The sequence below is a fragment of the Oryza sativa genome, chromosome 7 (genome assembly GCF_034140825.1).
Source record: "Oryza sativa Japonica Group chromosome 7, ASM3414082v1".
Lineage (NCBI taxonomy): Eukaryota > Viridiplantae > Streptophyta > Magnoliopsida > Poales > Poaceae > Oryza > Oryza sativa.
Genome location: NC_089041.1, coordinates 12921840 through 12938885, shown reverse-complemented (window position 1 = coordinate 12938885; position 17046 = coordinate 12921840). Strand labels below are relative to the sequence as shown.

The window sequence follows — 17046 nt, the reverse complement described above, 5'->3', positions numbered from 1 at the left end:
TTTGTTCAACATGAAATGATATGCTCATACGCGACATGAAACGACGCAATTGTCTACATTGCACTGTTCACTTCAAATAATTTCTTAAGATGTTTGATTTGCAAAATCTAGTAATACATATTTTCCGTTTTTTCTCGCTCGGGGAAAAGAGTAAACACTGATCGAGTTTAAAACAAAGGGGATTTCCGTCTCGAATGAAAACTAGTACTACTCACTGCTGCTTCTGCAGTTAACAATAACATGATAACATCAGCAGTCAAATATGTTCTGCCGCTAACACTAACATCAGCAACTGAATTTTTCTCTTTTCTTAACTGAGCAAAGCACTTGGTGAAGCATTTGTTGGGAAACCAATGCTAGCTTGCACAAAGAAGTCGTGGAGACAGGTTGTGAACTGAGTTTGGCTGCGTATCGCATATTGGTTTCTTTGCTCCAGTTGTGAACTGTTATATGCTTTCTGCAATGGTTAAAGCCTTAGCTTCTGCAAATAGTCTGACCGGAAATAGCTTGGTAATTTGTTTGGCAACAACAGTCCTTTCGGTAGCATGGATGTGTATAACTGCAATGTAAGAATGAATGATGCCATCTGAATGCTCTGTACCTGAATGTTGAAAATGAAGCCAGCCTCTATATAAGCTTGACTGTGATATACTGATTGTTACTGTATGGTATCTGAATGGATAAACACGCAAAGTGTGCATTGATTTCTGCTTCTTGTTGGTGAAATTGAAACTTGTTTTTGAAAGTAAGCTTGATTCCGAAAATAAACTTGTTCCTTGTTTTCCATAACCTAGTTTGCAGGCCATGCTGAACCACTTGCTATTTCTAGGAAATACTGATGCACACAATTCCTACAATATACTGATGCTTGGAGATAGTTCGATCTGAAATTGGTTCAACTTGTGTTAGTATGCTCTAACTGAGGAAAATTCGATGATCCCTACCCAACACTGAACCACGTAGTTTCAGAGTACACAGTAAAACAGTATCCACGACTGCTGCATGCACTGAAAATCCTGAAAATTCAATCCACCAAAATATCACACATGAGCAGACTTGTACACAAATATGAAGTGATGACATCCAGAATATATTTGTTTCAACCATAGGCGATATTTTCCAACCATATATACAAAATAACAGTAGCCGCAGACAATTTGTGCCATCAATACATATTAGAAAGAGTAGTAGCAGCGGCCAATTCTTTTAGTGCAGAAAATCTCCTAGAAAGAGTGCTACCACTATTCATGTCATACTTTTTTTCTATTTTTGCAGTGTCCTGAACAATGTAAGAACACAGCGTAGAATTTTGCAGAGCACTATGAAGAATCTGAAAGGAAAAAAAGAAACAGAGCAGATTTTCCAGACTCGGAAATTCCAAATGACAAGTGAAAAAACACCAAACATATCGCAACCTGCACCATGTGATGGGCAGCGATATCTGATATAGAACATTGAGAACTATGGATCTTGAAAAGCATCAGATACAAGCCATACTCCCCAAAGCAACAGCCAAACACATATTGGCTCTATAGCCAACTCTACATCAGAATTCATAGAATACACATCCCACATGCTTGCAAATCAAACAACACACCGGAAAACCATCTAGGGAAACAACACGCCAGGGAAAGATGCACCACAATACATAGGGGAGCAGGTTTAAACAACACACAGAGCATACTGTGCATACTATCAGATCAGTCCACTCAATCTGTGAAACCAAAAGCACCACAATACATAGGGGAGCAGGTTTAAACAACACACAGAGCATACTGTGCATACTATCAGATCAGTCCACTCAATCTGTGACGTTCACGTCCGTTTTTTGTTCTGCACGAATGGTCCGACTACATGGGCCCTGATGCGCGGGGGGTGATGGGCCGAGAAGTACTCTTGTCCATTCGGAACAAGGAATCTTCACGTGGGCAGTAAGTCCACTTGCGATCCCTCATCTTTACGTTGAGTTTAATTGATATCCCTAACCCTAACACCAGAAATCTTCACGCCCCATCTTTCCGAAACCATTCAAATCAGATCATTTAGTAGTATTGGAGGTGGTTTTAGCTAACGTGGTATCCTAGTTAGCAAAAAGAAAATAAAAAACATGTGGGACCCACATGTAAGTGGATTTCCAACTCTCCCCATCTATCTCCTCTCTTCGAGTTTGCTGGCGGGGAAAGAGCTAGTGGTTGGCGAGCTTGTCTGTGGGAGGTGGCCGACGGCGACAACCTCCATCGCGACGGTGTCCCAATAAGGGAGCGCTAATACAAAGACGAAGCGTCCATGGGAGTCGAGTAGGGGTGTGTTGAGGGAGGCGTTGTGGCGGAGGTTAGGGAGCGTCGTGGGGATATCCAAGCACTGCTCTAGGACAGGGCCTAGTGGGTCCTTGGTGATTGCGACCCAGCGGAAGAGGGAGTCCTTTTGGCGCCACAGTGGAGGCGACGAGGGAGAGGCTTTCTCCTCAGCAGCCATGGAGCCTTCTTGCGGATTTCCCCGACAGAGGTGGCATGGATGGGCAGCACCACGCCTAGGGCAAGGCTAGCAGTGCCAATTTTCGAGCCAAGCTCGAGGAGGGTGGAGGGAGGCCGAGAGCAGGCGGAGGAGGGTGGAGGCCAAAGCTAGAAGGTGAGACCGAATGAGGGAAGGGTGCAGAAGTTGATACGGAACGGGAGCGTGGGATGGAGAGAAGCGGTTGCTCTAGCACAGATACTTGATGATGGACTAGATCTCAGGCTTCACGAACTTGATGATGGACTGGATCTCAGGCTTCATGACATGGGGTTCCTCGGGGAGGGACCACACTGCTCCAAGATGGGGGCAGTGGGTCTGTGGTTGCCATGATCTGAGAGAAGAGGGAGTCCTTGTGTTGCAGTGGAGGCAGCGGGGGAGAGGCTTTCTCCTTGGCAGCCAGGGAGCCCTCCTGTGGATTCCTTGATGGAGGCAACAAAGGGGAGGCGGTTTCCATGGTGACTGTAGAGTCCTTTTGCGGTTGCCGCAATGGAGGTGCAAGTGGTGAAGTTGTGCCCCCCCCCCCCACCCGCCATCGCCTTGGCCGCAACAAGGCAAGGCGCTATCGCTGCCCCTCCTCCTACCGTTGACGACCACCGGCCTAGAGAGAGATGGGGAAAGAGGGGAGAGGTGGGGAGAGAGATGGTAGGAATAGAGGAGGGAGAGGGGGATTGAAGGAAGAAGAAATCCTTGACATGTGGGCCCTATTATATCTAGGCTCACTTACATGTGCGTTCTACATTTTTTTATTTTCTTTTTGCCAACTAGGATGCCACGTCAGCCAAAAGACTCGAGGATGAATGAGCCGGGACTTATAGAGCCCAACGGTGAGCTCTCCTGCTTCTTCTTCTTTTATCCATGTAGTCTATTCCTCCTTAGGGAGAGCAGCACTAGGCCGTGTTGTCAATTCGGAACAATTACACAGACACACTTCTACTTCAGGGGTGTTTAGATATAGGGGTGTAAATTTTTGGCGCGTCACATCAGGTATTATATAGGGTGTCGCATGGGGTGTTCGGGCACTAATAAAAAACTAATTACATAATCCGTCAGTAAACTGCGAGACGAATTTATTAAGCCTAATTAATCTGTCATTAGCAAATGTTTACTGTAGCACCATATTGTCAAATCATGGAGCAATTAGGCTTAAAAGATTCGTCTCGCAAATTAGTCGCAATCTATGCAATTAGTTATTTTTTTAGCCTATATTTAATACTTTATACAGGTGTTCAAACATTCGATGTGACAAGGTGAAAAATTTTAGTGTGTGATCTAAACAAGGCCTTTGTTTTGGAATATTTGGGGGTATCTGAAATTTCGGATCTTGCTTCAGTTCTAATAGAATAGATAGCACTTTTTGCCATGCTAGTTCTTTTTCTTTGGACTCTGAGGATGTGCCGGGACTTATAGAGCCCAACGGTGAGCTCTCCTGCTTCTTCTTTTATCCAGGTAGTCTATTCCTTCTTAGGGAGAGCAGCACTAGGCCATGTTGTCAATTCGAAACAATTACACAGACACTTCTACTTCGGGGGTGTTTAGATCCAGGGCAGGGCTGTAAAATTTTGGTGTGTCACATCGGGTATTATACAGGGTGTCGCATGGGGTGTTCGGGCACTAATAAAAAAACTAGTTACATAATCCGTCAGTAAACTGCGAGAAGAATTTATTAAGCCTAATTAATCCGTTATTAGCAATTAAGTCTAATTAATCTGTCATTACCAAATGTTTACTGTAGCACCACATTGTCAAATCATAGAGCAATTAGGCTTAAAAGATTCGTCTCACAAATTAGTCGCAATATGTGCAATTAGTTACTTTTTTAGACTATATTTAATACTTCATGCAGGTGTTCAAACGTTCAATATGACAGGGTAAAAAATTTTAGGGTGGGATCTAAACAAGACCTTCGTTTTGGAATATTTGGGGGTATCTGAAATTTCGGATCTTGCTTCAATTCTAATAGAAAGCACTTTCCAATCTCTAGTATGCATATTGCAATTGTAACAATGGAACATGGAATATATTTTAATAGTATGTTTTGTATTATAAAAACTGCTACTTTTTTTATAAGCTTGATCAAATTTAAAGAAATTTATTTGAAAAAATTAAAGCGTCAGTTGTCTTTTTACTTTTGGGTCTTCATATGCAAATCACTTGGTACAACAAAATATTACCGTATCATCTCACGTTTTGCTGACCAGCAACTGCAAATGTTCATTAAGGAATTGCATCTTCATAACTCACAAGTGACTTGAAACTATGCAGGTGCGTTGGTCTGTTGCAGACAACGAAATGTCCACTCCAAACAATTTTCTTAAAATGTTTTGGTTTGACAAAAATCCAGTAATCTCTTTTTTCTGTCTTTTTGGCACCTCAGTATAAATTGGTAAAACCAAACAAGTACACTGATGGAGTTCGGGACAAAAGCTTCCACAAGGATTACACAAAATGCCAGCTACTCATAACTTGAAATGGTATTTTCTTTCTCAAATTTACCAGCCATTAGTATGGTGTTCCCCTGATCTATTTGATTCCTCTGTTTCAGAGCAGTGAGGTTTCTTCCCGGACTGGTCAGTTCTCTAAGAGAGGGCCACTTTCTAGACCTGACTAGGCCTTTAGTTGGACAAAAAGTGCTGTGTTTGGTATGCTCTGCGCAGTTCAGAAAATCAAGAGTGTTATCCTTTTTTTTATTTTATTTTTTGCCTTTTGCAGTGTGTTATGAACAACGAAAAGAAAAAACAGAGAAATTTTTCCAGACTTGGAAAATCGGGATGACAATCGAAAAAAAACACCAACCATGATGTCACAACCTGCAACATGTGATGGCAAGTGATATACGTACTAGCACATTGACATGTCACAAACCATACTCTTCAAAGCAACAACAACACACAAATTAGTATCTAACCAACACATACATCTACTACTCTACCTCAGAATTCAGAGAACCCACATGCAAATCAAACAACACAACGGGAAACCACCATCTAGGGGAACCAAACACACCAGGGAAAGATGCAGCAGAACACTGAGGCCTGAGGGGATCCGGTTTACCATAACAACACAAAGTCACAGAGCACATTCCATACTGATCAGAATATCAGATCACTCCACTCATCTCTGAAACCAAGTGAGCCCACATAAATCTCACAATAGTGTCTTCACAGATGTGCCACGATGCACAAATCGAAGTGTAGAATTGCTACCTACGCAAATGCATGAACAAGAGAGAAGAACATCTTGTTGCAGGCATCCAAGCCCAATATACACATCTGAACACTCAAACCAAAAAAAACAGAGAAGAAATATGCCAACTATAGAGAAACGTTAGAAATCAGAAAACCAAATTTCTTAAGACAACCTCAACGAACCACACGCCATTGTGCCAACCAGCATACTAATTGATCAATACTAGTACTAATCCAGAAATAGACAAAGAAATCATTTAATATGACTAATTAATCAACTGCATGCAGGAACAGATCAGCATAAAGCGGCAGGGGCAAAACATTTCAGTTGATGCAAACAATTAAGCAGTTGAACATTTCGATCGACACACACCAGATTCTGTTCTAGTTGGACATGATGCAAAGGAAAGGTAAAAAGGCAAGAACGCCGATTCGATCTGAAGTTCTGAACGAACCTACCAGAGATAACTACGGGGAGCAACCACACGCGACGGGTTAAGCGATGATGAGCAGAGCAGATGCTCGATCGGGGAGGGAGGGGACGCTAGCTTCTACTCCGGATCCGGGAAGACCCAGGGGTTCTGCTCCTTGATTGCCTTGTCTTCTTCCTCGGTGAAGTCGTTGCGGATGTTGAGGATCTGGCGCATCTCCTCGGAGGTCTTGCCCTTGAGCATGTCGGCGACCTTGCGGCAGGTGATGTGGAAGAGGCCTTTGATGTCGAGTAGGTGGGCGACGAGGAGGAGGTCGTGGAGGGGCTTCACCTCCATGTTGACAAACTCCTTGTCCCAGTTCTTGAGGTCCTCCTCCTCGTCGTCGGTGCTGCTGCTTGACGCCGCCGCCGCCGCGCCGGTGTTGGTGGAGACGGTGGGGTTGCCCTTGTCGTCGACCTTGGCGTGCTTGGTGCAGTATTCCTTGACCTTGGGGAAGATACCGGAGGAGATTTGGTGGGGGAGCTCGATCACGCCGCCGTGGTCGATGCTGGGGTACTTGTCGAACATTTTGCGGATGGCCGTGCTTAGCATCGCCGCGGCCACCGGCATGTGGAAGGCCTGTCCGTCCGAGCACCTGAAGGAGATCGTCTTGCCGCCGGCCTTCTCCCCCTCCCCGCTCTTGTCCGCCTCCATGACTCTCGCTCGCTCACGACGAAACTCTAACCTCCTCTTCTGATTTGCTAGCGAGTTGGCGCTCCGCTCACGGTGGATGCGAGGCGAGGTGGAACGAAGAATGATCGGCGTGGCCGCCGTTTTATACACGACGACGACGCCGCGCTTGCCGGGTTCGGGTCTGAGCCCGCTTGGAGCGGAGGCGTGCCGGAATTTGCTTCCGTCTCCCACTGCAGTTTTCTCTCAGGTTTCGCGTCCGTTTCTTGATTTGCACGAAAGAATAGTAAACTTACTGGGCCGTTCTGCGGCCTGCGAGAGAGGGGAAGAATGGGCCCAGAATTACTGTGTTGATTTATTTGGGAATAAGTTCATTTGAGGTCCCTTCACTTGACACCGATTTCATCTCTGAAACACTGGTCCCTCAACTGTCAAAACCGGTGAAAATAAGGTCTAATACGGTTTGAACGGTGGCTTAAGTTGACATGGCGTCTACGTGGCTGGTTTGACTTAGTCATCGTCCTACGTGGTGATGATGACACTAGAAGAAAAATATCGTCCTACGTGGTGATGATGGCACTAGAAGAAAAATATACAAATTAAAAATTAAAAAAATATGGGGCTCACATGTCCTCCGGTTGAGTCAGCGTGGGCCCTACATAGGTCCCACATGTTAGCTGCGAGTGGCTCCTTAACCAATCGACACCAGCGAGACAGATAAGAGAGAGCAGAGGAGGAGGTGTCGACGAGGCGGGCGTGGATACGGCCGAAGAAGTTGCCGGAGTCGGTGAAGAAGCCCTCGACAGCGGCACGTCGGCGCCTCCTTCTCCCCTCTCCCTCTTGGCCATTCTTCCTCCCTCCTGGAGCTTCCTTGTCAGTCGGCTACGGTTGTTGGCATGCCAGCGTTGTGGCGACTCAGCAACGGTAGGTGTGGCTCGCGAAGGTGACGGCTGAGGCTCTGTGACGGCCTCCTCACTGGCCTCCTTCCTCCCCCCGCCCGCTCGCTGGCCTCCTTCTTCCCCCACCCGCTCGCCGGCCTCCCCGCCTCCTCCCTCTCCGCCGGATCCTGCAGCGGCGACCGTAACAAGGCTATTGTCGGCCATGGAGTGCACGAGCGGCGGGGGAGAGGAGTGGCGTGCAATGCGGTGGCAGGAGAGGAGAGGAGCTCAGACTTGTTGTCGGCTAGCTCGGTCGGTTTGGTCTCTAATCCAGATTTCTTCGAACATTTGTTCGCCTAGGATTGTGTCACATATGTTTGGGCAATGGACTTTGCGACAAACCAAATAGCTCAGACATCTTTTTCTTGTAGGGGCAGCAACAACTTATTGGGTCACTTGGCTTTCGAGGAATGATTATGGGTTTTGAAAGCAAATATGTTTCTTCTCCTTTGCTAGTTATTTTCTTGGTTACACATTAGCTTCGAGCATGGGCTATTCTCCAGAAGCCCGGTTCACATAGTTTTGTCACTTCGGCTTGTATTCATTTGGAGCATGTGGCCAATGAGTTTTTTTTTCACCTTGGTGCATGGGTGGCAACATAGTTTTCAGGTGCAAGGTTCTTGAACCTTAGTTTGGTTTTTATTTTCTTTGTGTGTGAGGTGTGTTGGTTGTGTGCACTTTCGTAGTGTAGAGGCTAGGAGTGTCCTTAAAAAATTTTGCCAAGTTCAATAAATCTTCCATTATCTTAAAAAAAATAATGTCCTTTTTTTTTCATTTTTACTAGGTTTTTGCAACTTGTCCTGAGTGATGCTTTAATTGATTTAAAACTAATCTGAGTGCTACATTTCTTTAAACTGGTATCAACATATTGGATATTTTGTTAAGGGTTTTTTCTTTGTTCTTACTTCCTCCGTTTCATAATGTAAGTCATTTTAGCATTTCCCACATTCATATCGATATTAATGAATTTAGATAGATATATATGTCTAGATTTATTAACATCAATATGAATGTAGGAAATACTAGAATGACTTACATTGTGAAAGAGAGAGTACCAATTTTAGGTTAATGGAAATGAGTGAATGGGAATAGAGTTTATTTGAGAAGGGTGGGAATGGATTTAAATTGAAGGTATACGTATGGTTTTCATTTTGGCATTGTTTTGCATCTCGTGCTAAGGGCCTATTCGGCTGCCGGAGTTGCAGCTGCGCCGCAACCAACTAGTACAGTCTGACAAGCTCCAAGATAGCAGGGGCTGCAACAGTCGCAGCTGCAGTCCCAGCTTGCCGAACAGGCCTTAAGTTTGTTTATTTGAGTGAATGGGAATAGAGTTTCTTTGATAAGGGTGAGAATGGATTTAAATTGAAGGTAAATGTATGGTTTTCATTTTGGCATTGTTATGCATCTCGTACTAAGTTTGTCTATTTTGAAACCAAGAGAGTAAGTCAGTAGTGTGGATTCTCTCGTGTAACAATGCACTCTTTTTTGAGTCGGTAGAAGTAATTTGCAACATCTCGGTTGCAAATGTTACTTATTATATTATCCCTCTTTCAGGTTCTTTTAGTGAATTGCACTTTAGACCATCTTTTATTACCTTAATTTTACTTTGGATCACCTCGACTCTCTTTAATATCCATCCTATACTCGGACAAAGATATGGCCTGCTCAGAGGTGGAGGATTTTGGCAGCATGCCATAACTAATATCCTAGAGATTGTTGATGTGGTAAAGTGGCTTTGGGGTGTTCCAAAGTAAAATAAATGTAAATTTAGCTAGTCCAAAATAAAATATTGAATTATGAGTGTTCTAAAGTGAACGGTAAAAAAGATAAACCAAACTGTAATTCACACTCTTTTTTTTCACTGAACCGAACCATTATCTGCCAAGCAAACAAAGTCTGAAAAACCCTAAACCTCGCTCGCCCATCCCCACCCCACCTCCTCTGTGGAGCAAAAGCGGCGCAATGCCGCTCTTCCGCGCGGCGGCGCTCCGCCGGCTGCTCTCCACCGCGGCGGCTTCGTCGGCACCCCCGAAGCTATGGAACCTTCCCTACCGCCTCCGGCGCGCCGCCGTCCCCGCCGCGCGCGCCGCCGTCTCCGAGTACCTCCACGCCACGCGCTGCCTTCCCTCCTCCCACGCCGACACCATCGCCGCGCGCTCCCCGCGCTCCCTGCACGCCTTCCTCGCCGGCCTCCCCGCTGTGCCCAGCTCCCTCCGCACCTCCGCTTTCCCCTCCCTCCTCCGCCGCCACCTCGCCTTCCACCCGCTCAACGAGCTCCCCTTCTTCCTCGAGTCCATCGGCCTGCCCCCGACCACGCGCTCCGACCTCATGTTCCTCGCCGACCACCCGTCCCTCCTCCCAGCCGTCGCCGCGCTCGCGCATTTCGGCTTCCCCTGGTCCCGCCTCGGCCTCCTCTTCCCCACCGTCCTCCTCCGCCTCCCGCCCGACCTCATCACCTCCCGCCTTGCCTCTCTCGAGGCTTGCCTCGGCCCGCTCCCCCGTGCCGCCATCATCGCCGCCTGCCTCGCCTTCCCCTCGCTTCTTGAGAACGATCTCTCCAGCAGTGACCGTCTCGTCGACGATCTTGGCAAGGTGTTTGGAAGGCTGGGCCCTGGTTTGGGGACCTCCAATGACATTGATGCTTTCTTGGGGGTTTGCCGCAGGACATGGATGTTCTATGATGCTGGTTCAGAGGTCGGGGGCATTGGGGACCTTGTCGGCTGCAACAACCAGAGGGTGTTTCTTGAGCTTGAGGAGGAGAGGATTGGTAAAATGTTGAAGTTTTTCAAGGGGTTGGGGATGGCGGGAGAGGAGGTGGGGAGATTCTTGCTTACCAATCCCATGGTTTTTTATCTTGAATTTGGTGATGTTGTCATTTCGGTGCCGGAGTACCTGAGGAGAGTTGGTTTGGCAGTGAATGAGGTTAATGCAGCGGTGGAGAAGCACCCGTACGTTGTTGGGAAGAACCTGCTGCAGAACCTCCCTGGTGTGCTGCGGGCAATGGAACTGGATCATTGGTTCCTGGAGAAGATTTCTGATGGTGGGGAGAGTTTGCGGTATTTATTTCCAGATTTTGTGTTGGAGGATGTTAGTTATGACGTTGAGATTGAGCGAGCATTCTTGGGAGGGATGATTAAGATGAAGGCTGATAAAAGAGCTCAGCATATTGACGGCAAGCTGGAATTCTTGAAGAGCATTGGATATGGTGAGAATAAGATAGCCACAAAGATAATAGCCGTACTGCACAGCAATCGGGATACTCTGCAAGAGAGATTTGATTGCCTCCTGGAAAGAGGGTTGGAGTACAAGATGCTGTGTCAGATCGTGAGTGTATTCCCAAAGATTCTCAACCAGGGAAAGAAGATGCTTAATGACAAGTTGAACTATATGACTAAGGAGCTAGGATACTCAGTGGAGTACCTCGAGTTATTTCCAGCATTTCTGTGCTTTGATTTGGAGAACCGGGTAAAGCCTAGGTATACAATGCTTCGGTGGCTCCGAGAGAATGGTCTTCTTAGAAGAACATTAGCCCCTGCAACTGTGCTTGCTAACTCAGAGAAGAGGTTCATTTCCAACCTGTACAATGTGCATCCTGCAGCTCCAAAGCTGTGGCTTGAGTGCTTTTCTTCAAGAAAGCACATGGAGTATTATCTCAGGAACATATATCACCAGCATGCTGATACCAAATAATTTAATGTATTTAATTCTATTGATACGATTCTGAGAGGTTAATGATTGTTACCTGCGAGTCTTTTGTGGCATCCCTCTCCCTATTGAGGGTACTTCTTAGTTGCTACAGGTTTCACTCTGCAAAATTCTTTGCTCCTGCATATTTTAACAATAGTATGCAGGATGTAGGATGGAGTAGAATATAGCAATGGAAAATGAATGTAACTTAATTTTCATAAAAACTGAGTTGTACATTGTACCTGAATAATTTATAGGTTGTAACTGATCTTGGCTTCGTTTATTCATGAGTGCATGGCTTTGATTGCATTATATTGTGAGAATTTCTTCCTCTTGAAATTATGTTGAAAATTGTTGCATTCTTTGCTGTTTGGCTAATTTGTTGTGTATCAGTCTTCAAGCTCTAATTCCATCCTGTTGCAATCAGAAAATAGTTTGTGCATCCCAATCAACCATGAGCTGTAACTTTCTTTTAAACCAGGTGGTGCTGATCATAAAGTAGTAAGGAATTTCTGTTACAATCAGAAACAATGGCAGGACTGTCGAAGAAGCTCATGAAAAATATTGAGAATACAACCCAAATTGCAAAGGATGGCAGGACTGTCTAAGAAGCTCATGAAAAACATTAAGGTGAAAAATATTGAGAATAAAACCCAAATTACCTGACTGTTCCTGTATTCTAGTACCTCGGATCGTTCTGAAATTTTTATCGATTTGTGCCATTTTGAAGGTTGCTAATGAAGCAAGAGTTGATGTCAGGTTGAAGATAAATCCAATTTTGTCTCAAAGATGCTCTTGATAAGTAAGCATTCAACTCCAACAGTTCCCTTTATTCCTTTATTTTTCAATTTTGGTGAAATGCATATGTACTATTTCTTGTGTATTGTGGTCACACTTATTTTAGCAGATTCTCAGAACTGATTAGGCTAATATGAGTTTCATAAGACATTGTGTTTTGTACTTTTGTATGGCTACATTCACAAGATTTTGAAGATTCAAATATGTGTTGTTATGTTGGACCATTACACCCCATTATGTTGTTTACTGTTGTTTACTTCCAGCAACCTGTCAGAAATTTAATTCGAGGTTTCTATTCACAAAGCTGGGAAGTTGCTTTATGATGATATTGCAGTTGATTTGCTATTAACAGATAAAATAGTTTTGTATGGTATGAATTGATTTTGTTCTGCCACCATGTTTGCTCCCACCTGAACAAATTAATTGCGTTATCCACGGTAATTTGTAATGAAAACGACAATATTTCTAACCCCCCCCCCTTCTTCTGTAGTGCTTCCCGATCACTGGCACTGAGCAGGCCTTGCTCTGCTCTGGTGCAGACTCAATGGTGTTGATCCCTACCATTGGTATCTTTCCCTAGTCCAATCCATGACAACACCAAGGTCGAGCGAAATCCTCTATGGACCTCATCACATCCCCCCCCCCCCACCACACTGTTTCTTGGCATGTCATATCATTGTACTAAAGAAGAAAGGGTAGAATCCTGAGTACACACGTGCACCTTAGTAGAACTCAGATTATGTTCACGCCTATGACAAAAGACTACCAACAACCACCTCTAAAAGACTAAGATCCAGGCGATAGGGCTCTTAGGAAAGAGAGTCCTCAAGCCCCAGCCAAACTCCAGAACTGCACTTTTTTCTTGGCAAGTAACAGGGTGCTCGTCAGGTTAGGAGTGGCACCATCAAACACACAATGGTTTCTATGCTTCCAGATAATCCATGCCCCAAGGATGACAAGTGAGTTGAGGCCCTGCTGCATCTGGCCATTAACAGCATCACTGGGCATGCTCCACCACTCATCAAAGGTATGATTGGCAAATAACAGATATGCAAATTAACACCATATGGCTTTATTCTCCATTGGTATCATTTGATCTTCCTTCTATTTTTTTCTCTCATTAAGTTTATATTTGAACAATATTCGGTGCATCCAGAAGCTTATTATCGTTTTGCTCTAGTTTCAGCCTGTCGAGGGTCACCCTAATGTGACAGGGTGTTGCAGCGGCGAGCAAAAGCAATGGCCACATCAGAAGAGCGTGCCTGTTGGCCCATTCCGTGATTTTCCATTGGACTGATTCAGCTGATGGACTCATCCTGTTCTTGCAAACGCTGTATCCGAGCAACTGAGCATATAGCTTGCTATATTTAGTTGCTTGTGTATTCAATGCTAAGCCATTAATATGTGCTCACAAATTGCTCCCTGTGTTAGTACATAAGAGGCTCTCCAGTAAAGCACCTGTAAGGTGCATGTTGAAATGCCTCTGTGTGCTACAGAGGGAAGTGAGCATAATGTTTTTAGGAAGAGCATTACCTTTGCTCATTTCAGAAAGTATTATGTGTTAGAAAGATAGTAAGCACCAATTCGGAGGTGATAATTAATTTCTTCTTTAATTTCATTGCTATTAATTTGGTAGTCTTAACAGATGATCACTCTCACTCTTTGTCTCTCTCCAATCTGCTTATATATGAGTCCGCCAACCTTTTTTTATAAACACTTAACAGATTTATAGCTTTTCTCATAGTATTGTGCTACAAATTGTTGTCAGGCATGAAGACAATGGGGAGAAAGACGCTTAATTTGTCAAGAAAGGCCTGGGTTTCAGGGATTTAAGGCTCTTCAATCAAGCTCTTCTTAGTCGACAAGCGTGGTGGCTAATTTCCTTCCCTGACAATCTTTGTGCTCAAATTCTAAAAGCCAAATACTTCCCTAACTGTGACTTGATAGATGCAGTTTTCCCTAGCGATTCTTCTCCTACCTGGAAAGCGGTGGAATATGGTTTGCAACTTCTTAAAAAGGGGTTGATATGGCGCATTGGTGATGGAAAGAAGGTTAAAATTTGGCGTGATCAGTGGATACTGAGGGAGACTTCTCTCAAATTGGCAGGCCAGAAGGGTAGGTGCCGGATGCGATGGGTTTCTGAACCGATTAATCAGGAGGACAGATCATGGGATGTTGGACTGATATATCAGGTGTGTCAACCTTGTGATGTCCCTGAAATTCTGAGGATTAAACTACCGCAGTATCAGTCGGAGGATTTTCTTGCTTGGCACTATGAGAAGTCGGGTGTTTTCTCAGTTTGGAGTGTTTATAAAGTCGCCTTGAAGTCTCAGCTGCCTTCCAATATGGGGGCATCTAGCTGCTCGGCGAGTGGAGAACGGAGCATCTGGAGAAGATTTGGAACTCAGTTCCAAATAAGGTTAAGATTTTTGCTTGGCGTGTGGCTAAAGGTGGCTACTATGTGCAACCGGATAACTCGAAAAATGGAAAATAATGCTATCTGTCGCATTTGTGGTCTGGAGGAGGAAGATGAGTTCCACGCTTTTATTTCATGTACAAGGGCGCGGGAGCTCCGTGACAGACTGCGCCTGGAATGGCTTCTCCCGGCTGAAATCTGTTGGTGAGATCAGGGCCGGTTGGCTGTTGATGATTCTGCAACATGTGTCAAAGGATGTGAGGTCCTGCTTTCTCCTCGTTCTCTGGAGGGCGTGGTTCTTACGAAATGATATCTTGTTTGGTGCGGGTCGGGCGAGTGTAGAGGGATCCTTCCTTTTCCTGCTAAGTTACTGGGATTCTCTTCGGCAAGATAAACAAAACTGCCCTAAAGACTCTGGATCTCCATGGCAAGGCGAGTTGTTGTCCTCAGAGATCGGAGCCGGTAAAGGAAGATGGAGTTCAGTTCTCTAACTGGAGGAAGCCTCCGGTGGATTGGGTCAAGGTTAATTCGGATGGTGCCTTTGTCAGGAGTACGGGAGATGCAAGTGCCGGGGTTGTGATTCGGGATCATGAAGGGCGGGTTCTTCTGTCTTCTTGGAAAGTGATAAGAAATTGTGGGTCGGCAGAGGAGGCCTAAGTGCTGGCTTGTCTGGAGGGCATAAGACTCACGGTGGAATGGATTAAGCAGCCGATGATCCTAGAGAGTGATTGCGCAAATGCGGTAAATATGCTGAAGAATGGGCCGATGGACAGATCACTGCTGTGGCATATTCTCTCCGAGGCTAAAGCCAAGTTGAATCTGCTTCCCAGTGCTAGGATTGGAAAGATCTACAGAGCTGATAACGGTGTTGCCCATAGTCTTGCTCAGCTGGCTCTGAAATCTAAGCAATCTACCGTGTGGCGTTTTCAAGTTCCTGTGTGTGCGTGCGAGCCTTTACCTCGAGATTGTAATGCTCCTGGAGTTTAATATATTTCAGTTTTTCCTCACAAAAAAAAAATCTTCAAGTCTTTTTCTTTCTTGAAAAAAAAAGACTTCATTTCTTTAAGTATAAAACTATGGTGATGTCTACAGAGGAAATACATGCTACAGTTTTACTCTGGGGCTTTATTTGCCAGTACTCTACTTTATCACTGTAGTCTACGCACACTTCTGAGAACAATTCAAGATTTTATAACCAAATATATTTTAGTTTTCTCTGGACTAGGTTTCAGTGCATACTAACACAAATAAAAGAAAAAGAAATGAAGAGCTCAAGACTCGGTTGTAATTCTTTTGTATTATTCTGTCTGCTTTGCGTCCATTGACAGGTTTCTTGTTTCTTCTTGAGAGAGGAATTTCCTATTTAAATATTCCCAAATATCCATCACCATTTAGTGTTTCCTCTCGGTTACTGGTAGTAACGAGTAATTCTTTCACATTAAATTCAATGCAGATTCATGTTTGTTTTTCTGCTAGTTATTCTGTACCGGTTGTCTTCATTTTTACTCATCTGTTTTTGCTCCTAGAGCTGTTATCTGAATGCCTTCAGTCTTCAAATATATCGTACTTTTACAGTGTTCCTTTCTGCCATCTTATGGTCTGTAACTTTCTAAATGGGTCAGATCTTATTTGAACAAGCATTAGAGCCCACTTCATGGACTATTAACCCTTTAAGATATCCGTGCGGCTTTAGCTATCTGGATTAAAAACGTGTGTGATACTGTTAATTTTTGTCCAAATCCTGCGCATAGTGTGCTGCCCTTAATTGTCATGTAGGAGTTAGGGCCAAAGCTTCGAATATTAACCTATAGGTGTGTGTGGTATCCCTGATGTATCCTAGCTGCTGTTGCTACTTAGATTGCCCATCAAATAACGAGAACACTTTTGCTATATATTTATCGATAAATTTTCTCCTAAAAATTTTAGAGATGTAATTATAATACTGTAAATTGCATGTAACTACAATGTAACTATAATGTATAACTTGCATATAACTTTCATATAATTTTGAACCATTAAATTTGTTTTAAGATTTGTGCAAGTGAAGAAGGAAAAAAGTTATTGCGCGCACATATGTGAGAGGATTCGTTCCCACGACCTCCGTTTCACCGAAATAGCATGTTACAGAGAGATTTTTGAAAGTTATATACAAGTTACATGTAAGTTACAGTATAATTATACTACGATTGTACTATAGTTGCATCTGTTAAATTTCTAGAAGAAAATTTTGTCAATAAATATATAGGTTGATCCGGCAGCAGTGGCACTAAATGACTTACCAGATTTTTTGTTTAAATGACCAGCCTTCCTCAAAGTGGCATCATGTCATCATTTACCTCTTCTTTCATCGTCTCAACATTTTAAATGTTGAATCCTTCCATTAAACAGATATTAATGGTTAAAGTTAA

The 17046-nt window shown here is 44.2% G+C and overlaps 2 protein-coding genes across 9 annotated transcripts; one reads left to right on the top strand and one right to left on the bottom strand.

Annotated features, from left to right (window-relative positions):
• Positions 1 to 6000: 6000 nt before the first annotated feature.
• On the bottom strand, positions 6001 to 6918 carry LOC4343000 (SKP1-like protein 1). The gene has a single exon (XM_015790801.3). The coding sequence runs from the start codon at positions 6821 to 6823 to the stop codon at positions 6251 to 6253; it is 573 nt and encodes a 190-aa protein (XP_015646287.1). The 5' UTR covers positions 6824 to 6918; the 3' UTR covers positions 6001 to 6250.
• A 2727-nt stretch (positions 6919 to 9645) lies between these two features.
• LOC4342999 (transcription termination factor MTEF18, mitochondrial) lies at positions 9646 to 15838 on the top strand. Of its 8 annotated transcripts, none has more exons than XM_066312774.1 (5): positions 9646 to 11516; positions 11906 to 12054; positions 12155 to 12226; positions 13991 to 14089; positions 14176 to 15838. In XM_066312774.1, exon 1 carries the CDS (start codon positions 9700 to 9702, stop codon positions 11425 to 11427), a length of 1728 nt encoding a protein of 575 aa, XP_066168871.1. In that variant the 5' UTR covers positions 9646 to 9699; the 3' UTR covers positions 11428 to 11516; positions 11906 to 12054; positions 12155 to 12226; positions 13991 to 14089; positions 14176 to 15838. The 8 variants fall into 8 exon arrangements, with proteins under 8 accessions (XP_066168871.1, XP_066168870.1, XP_066168869.1 ...); XM_066312773.1 differs by having other exon boundaries at positions 13991 to 14092; positions 14170 to 15838; XM_066312772.1 differs by having other exon boundaries at positions 12155 to 13249; positions 13409 to 14089.
• The last annotated feature ends 1208 nt before the right edge of the window (positions 15839 to 17046 follow it).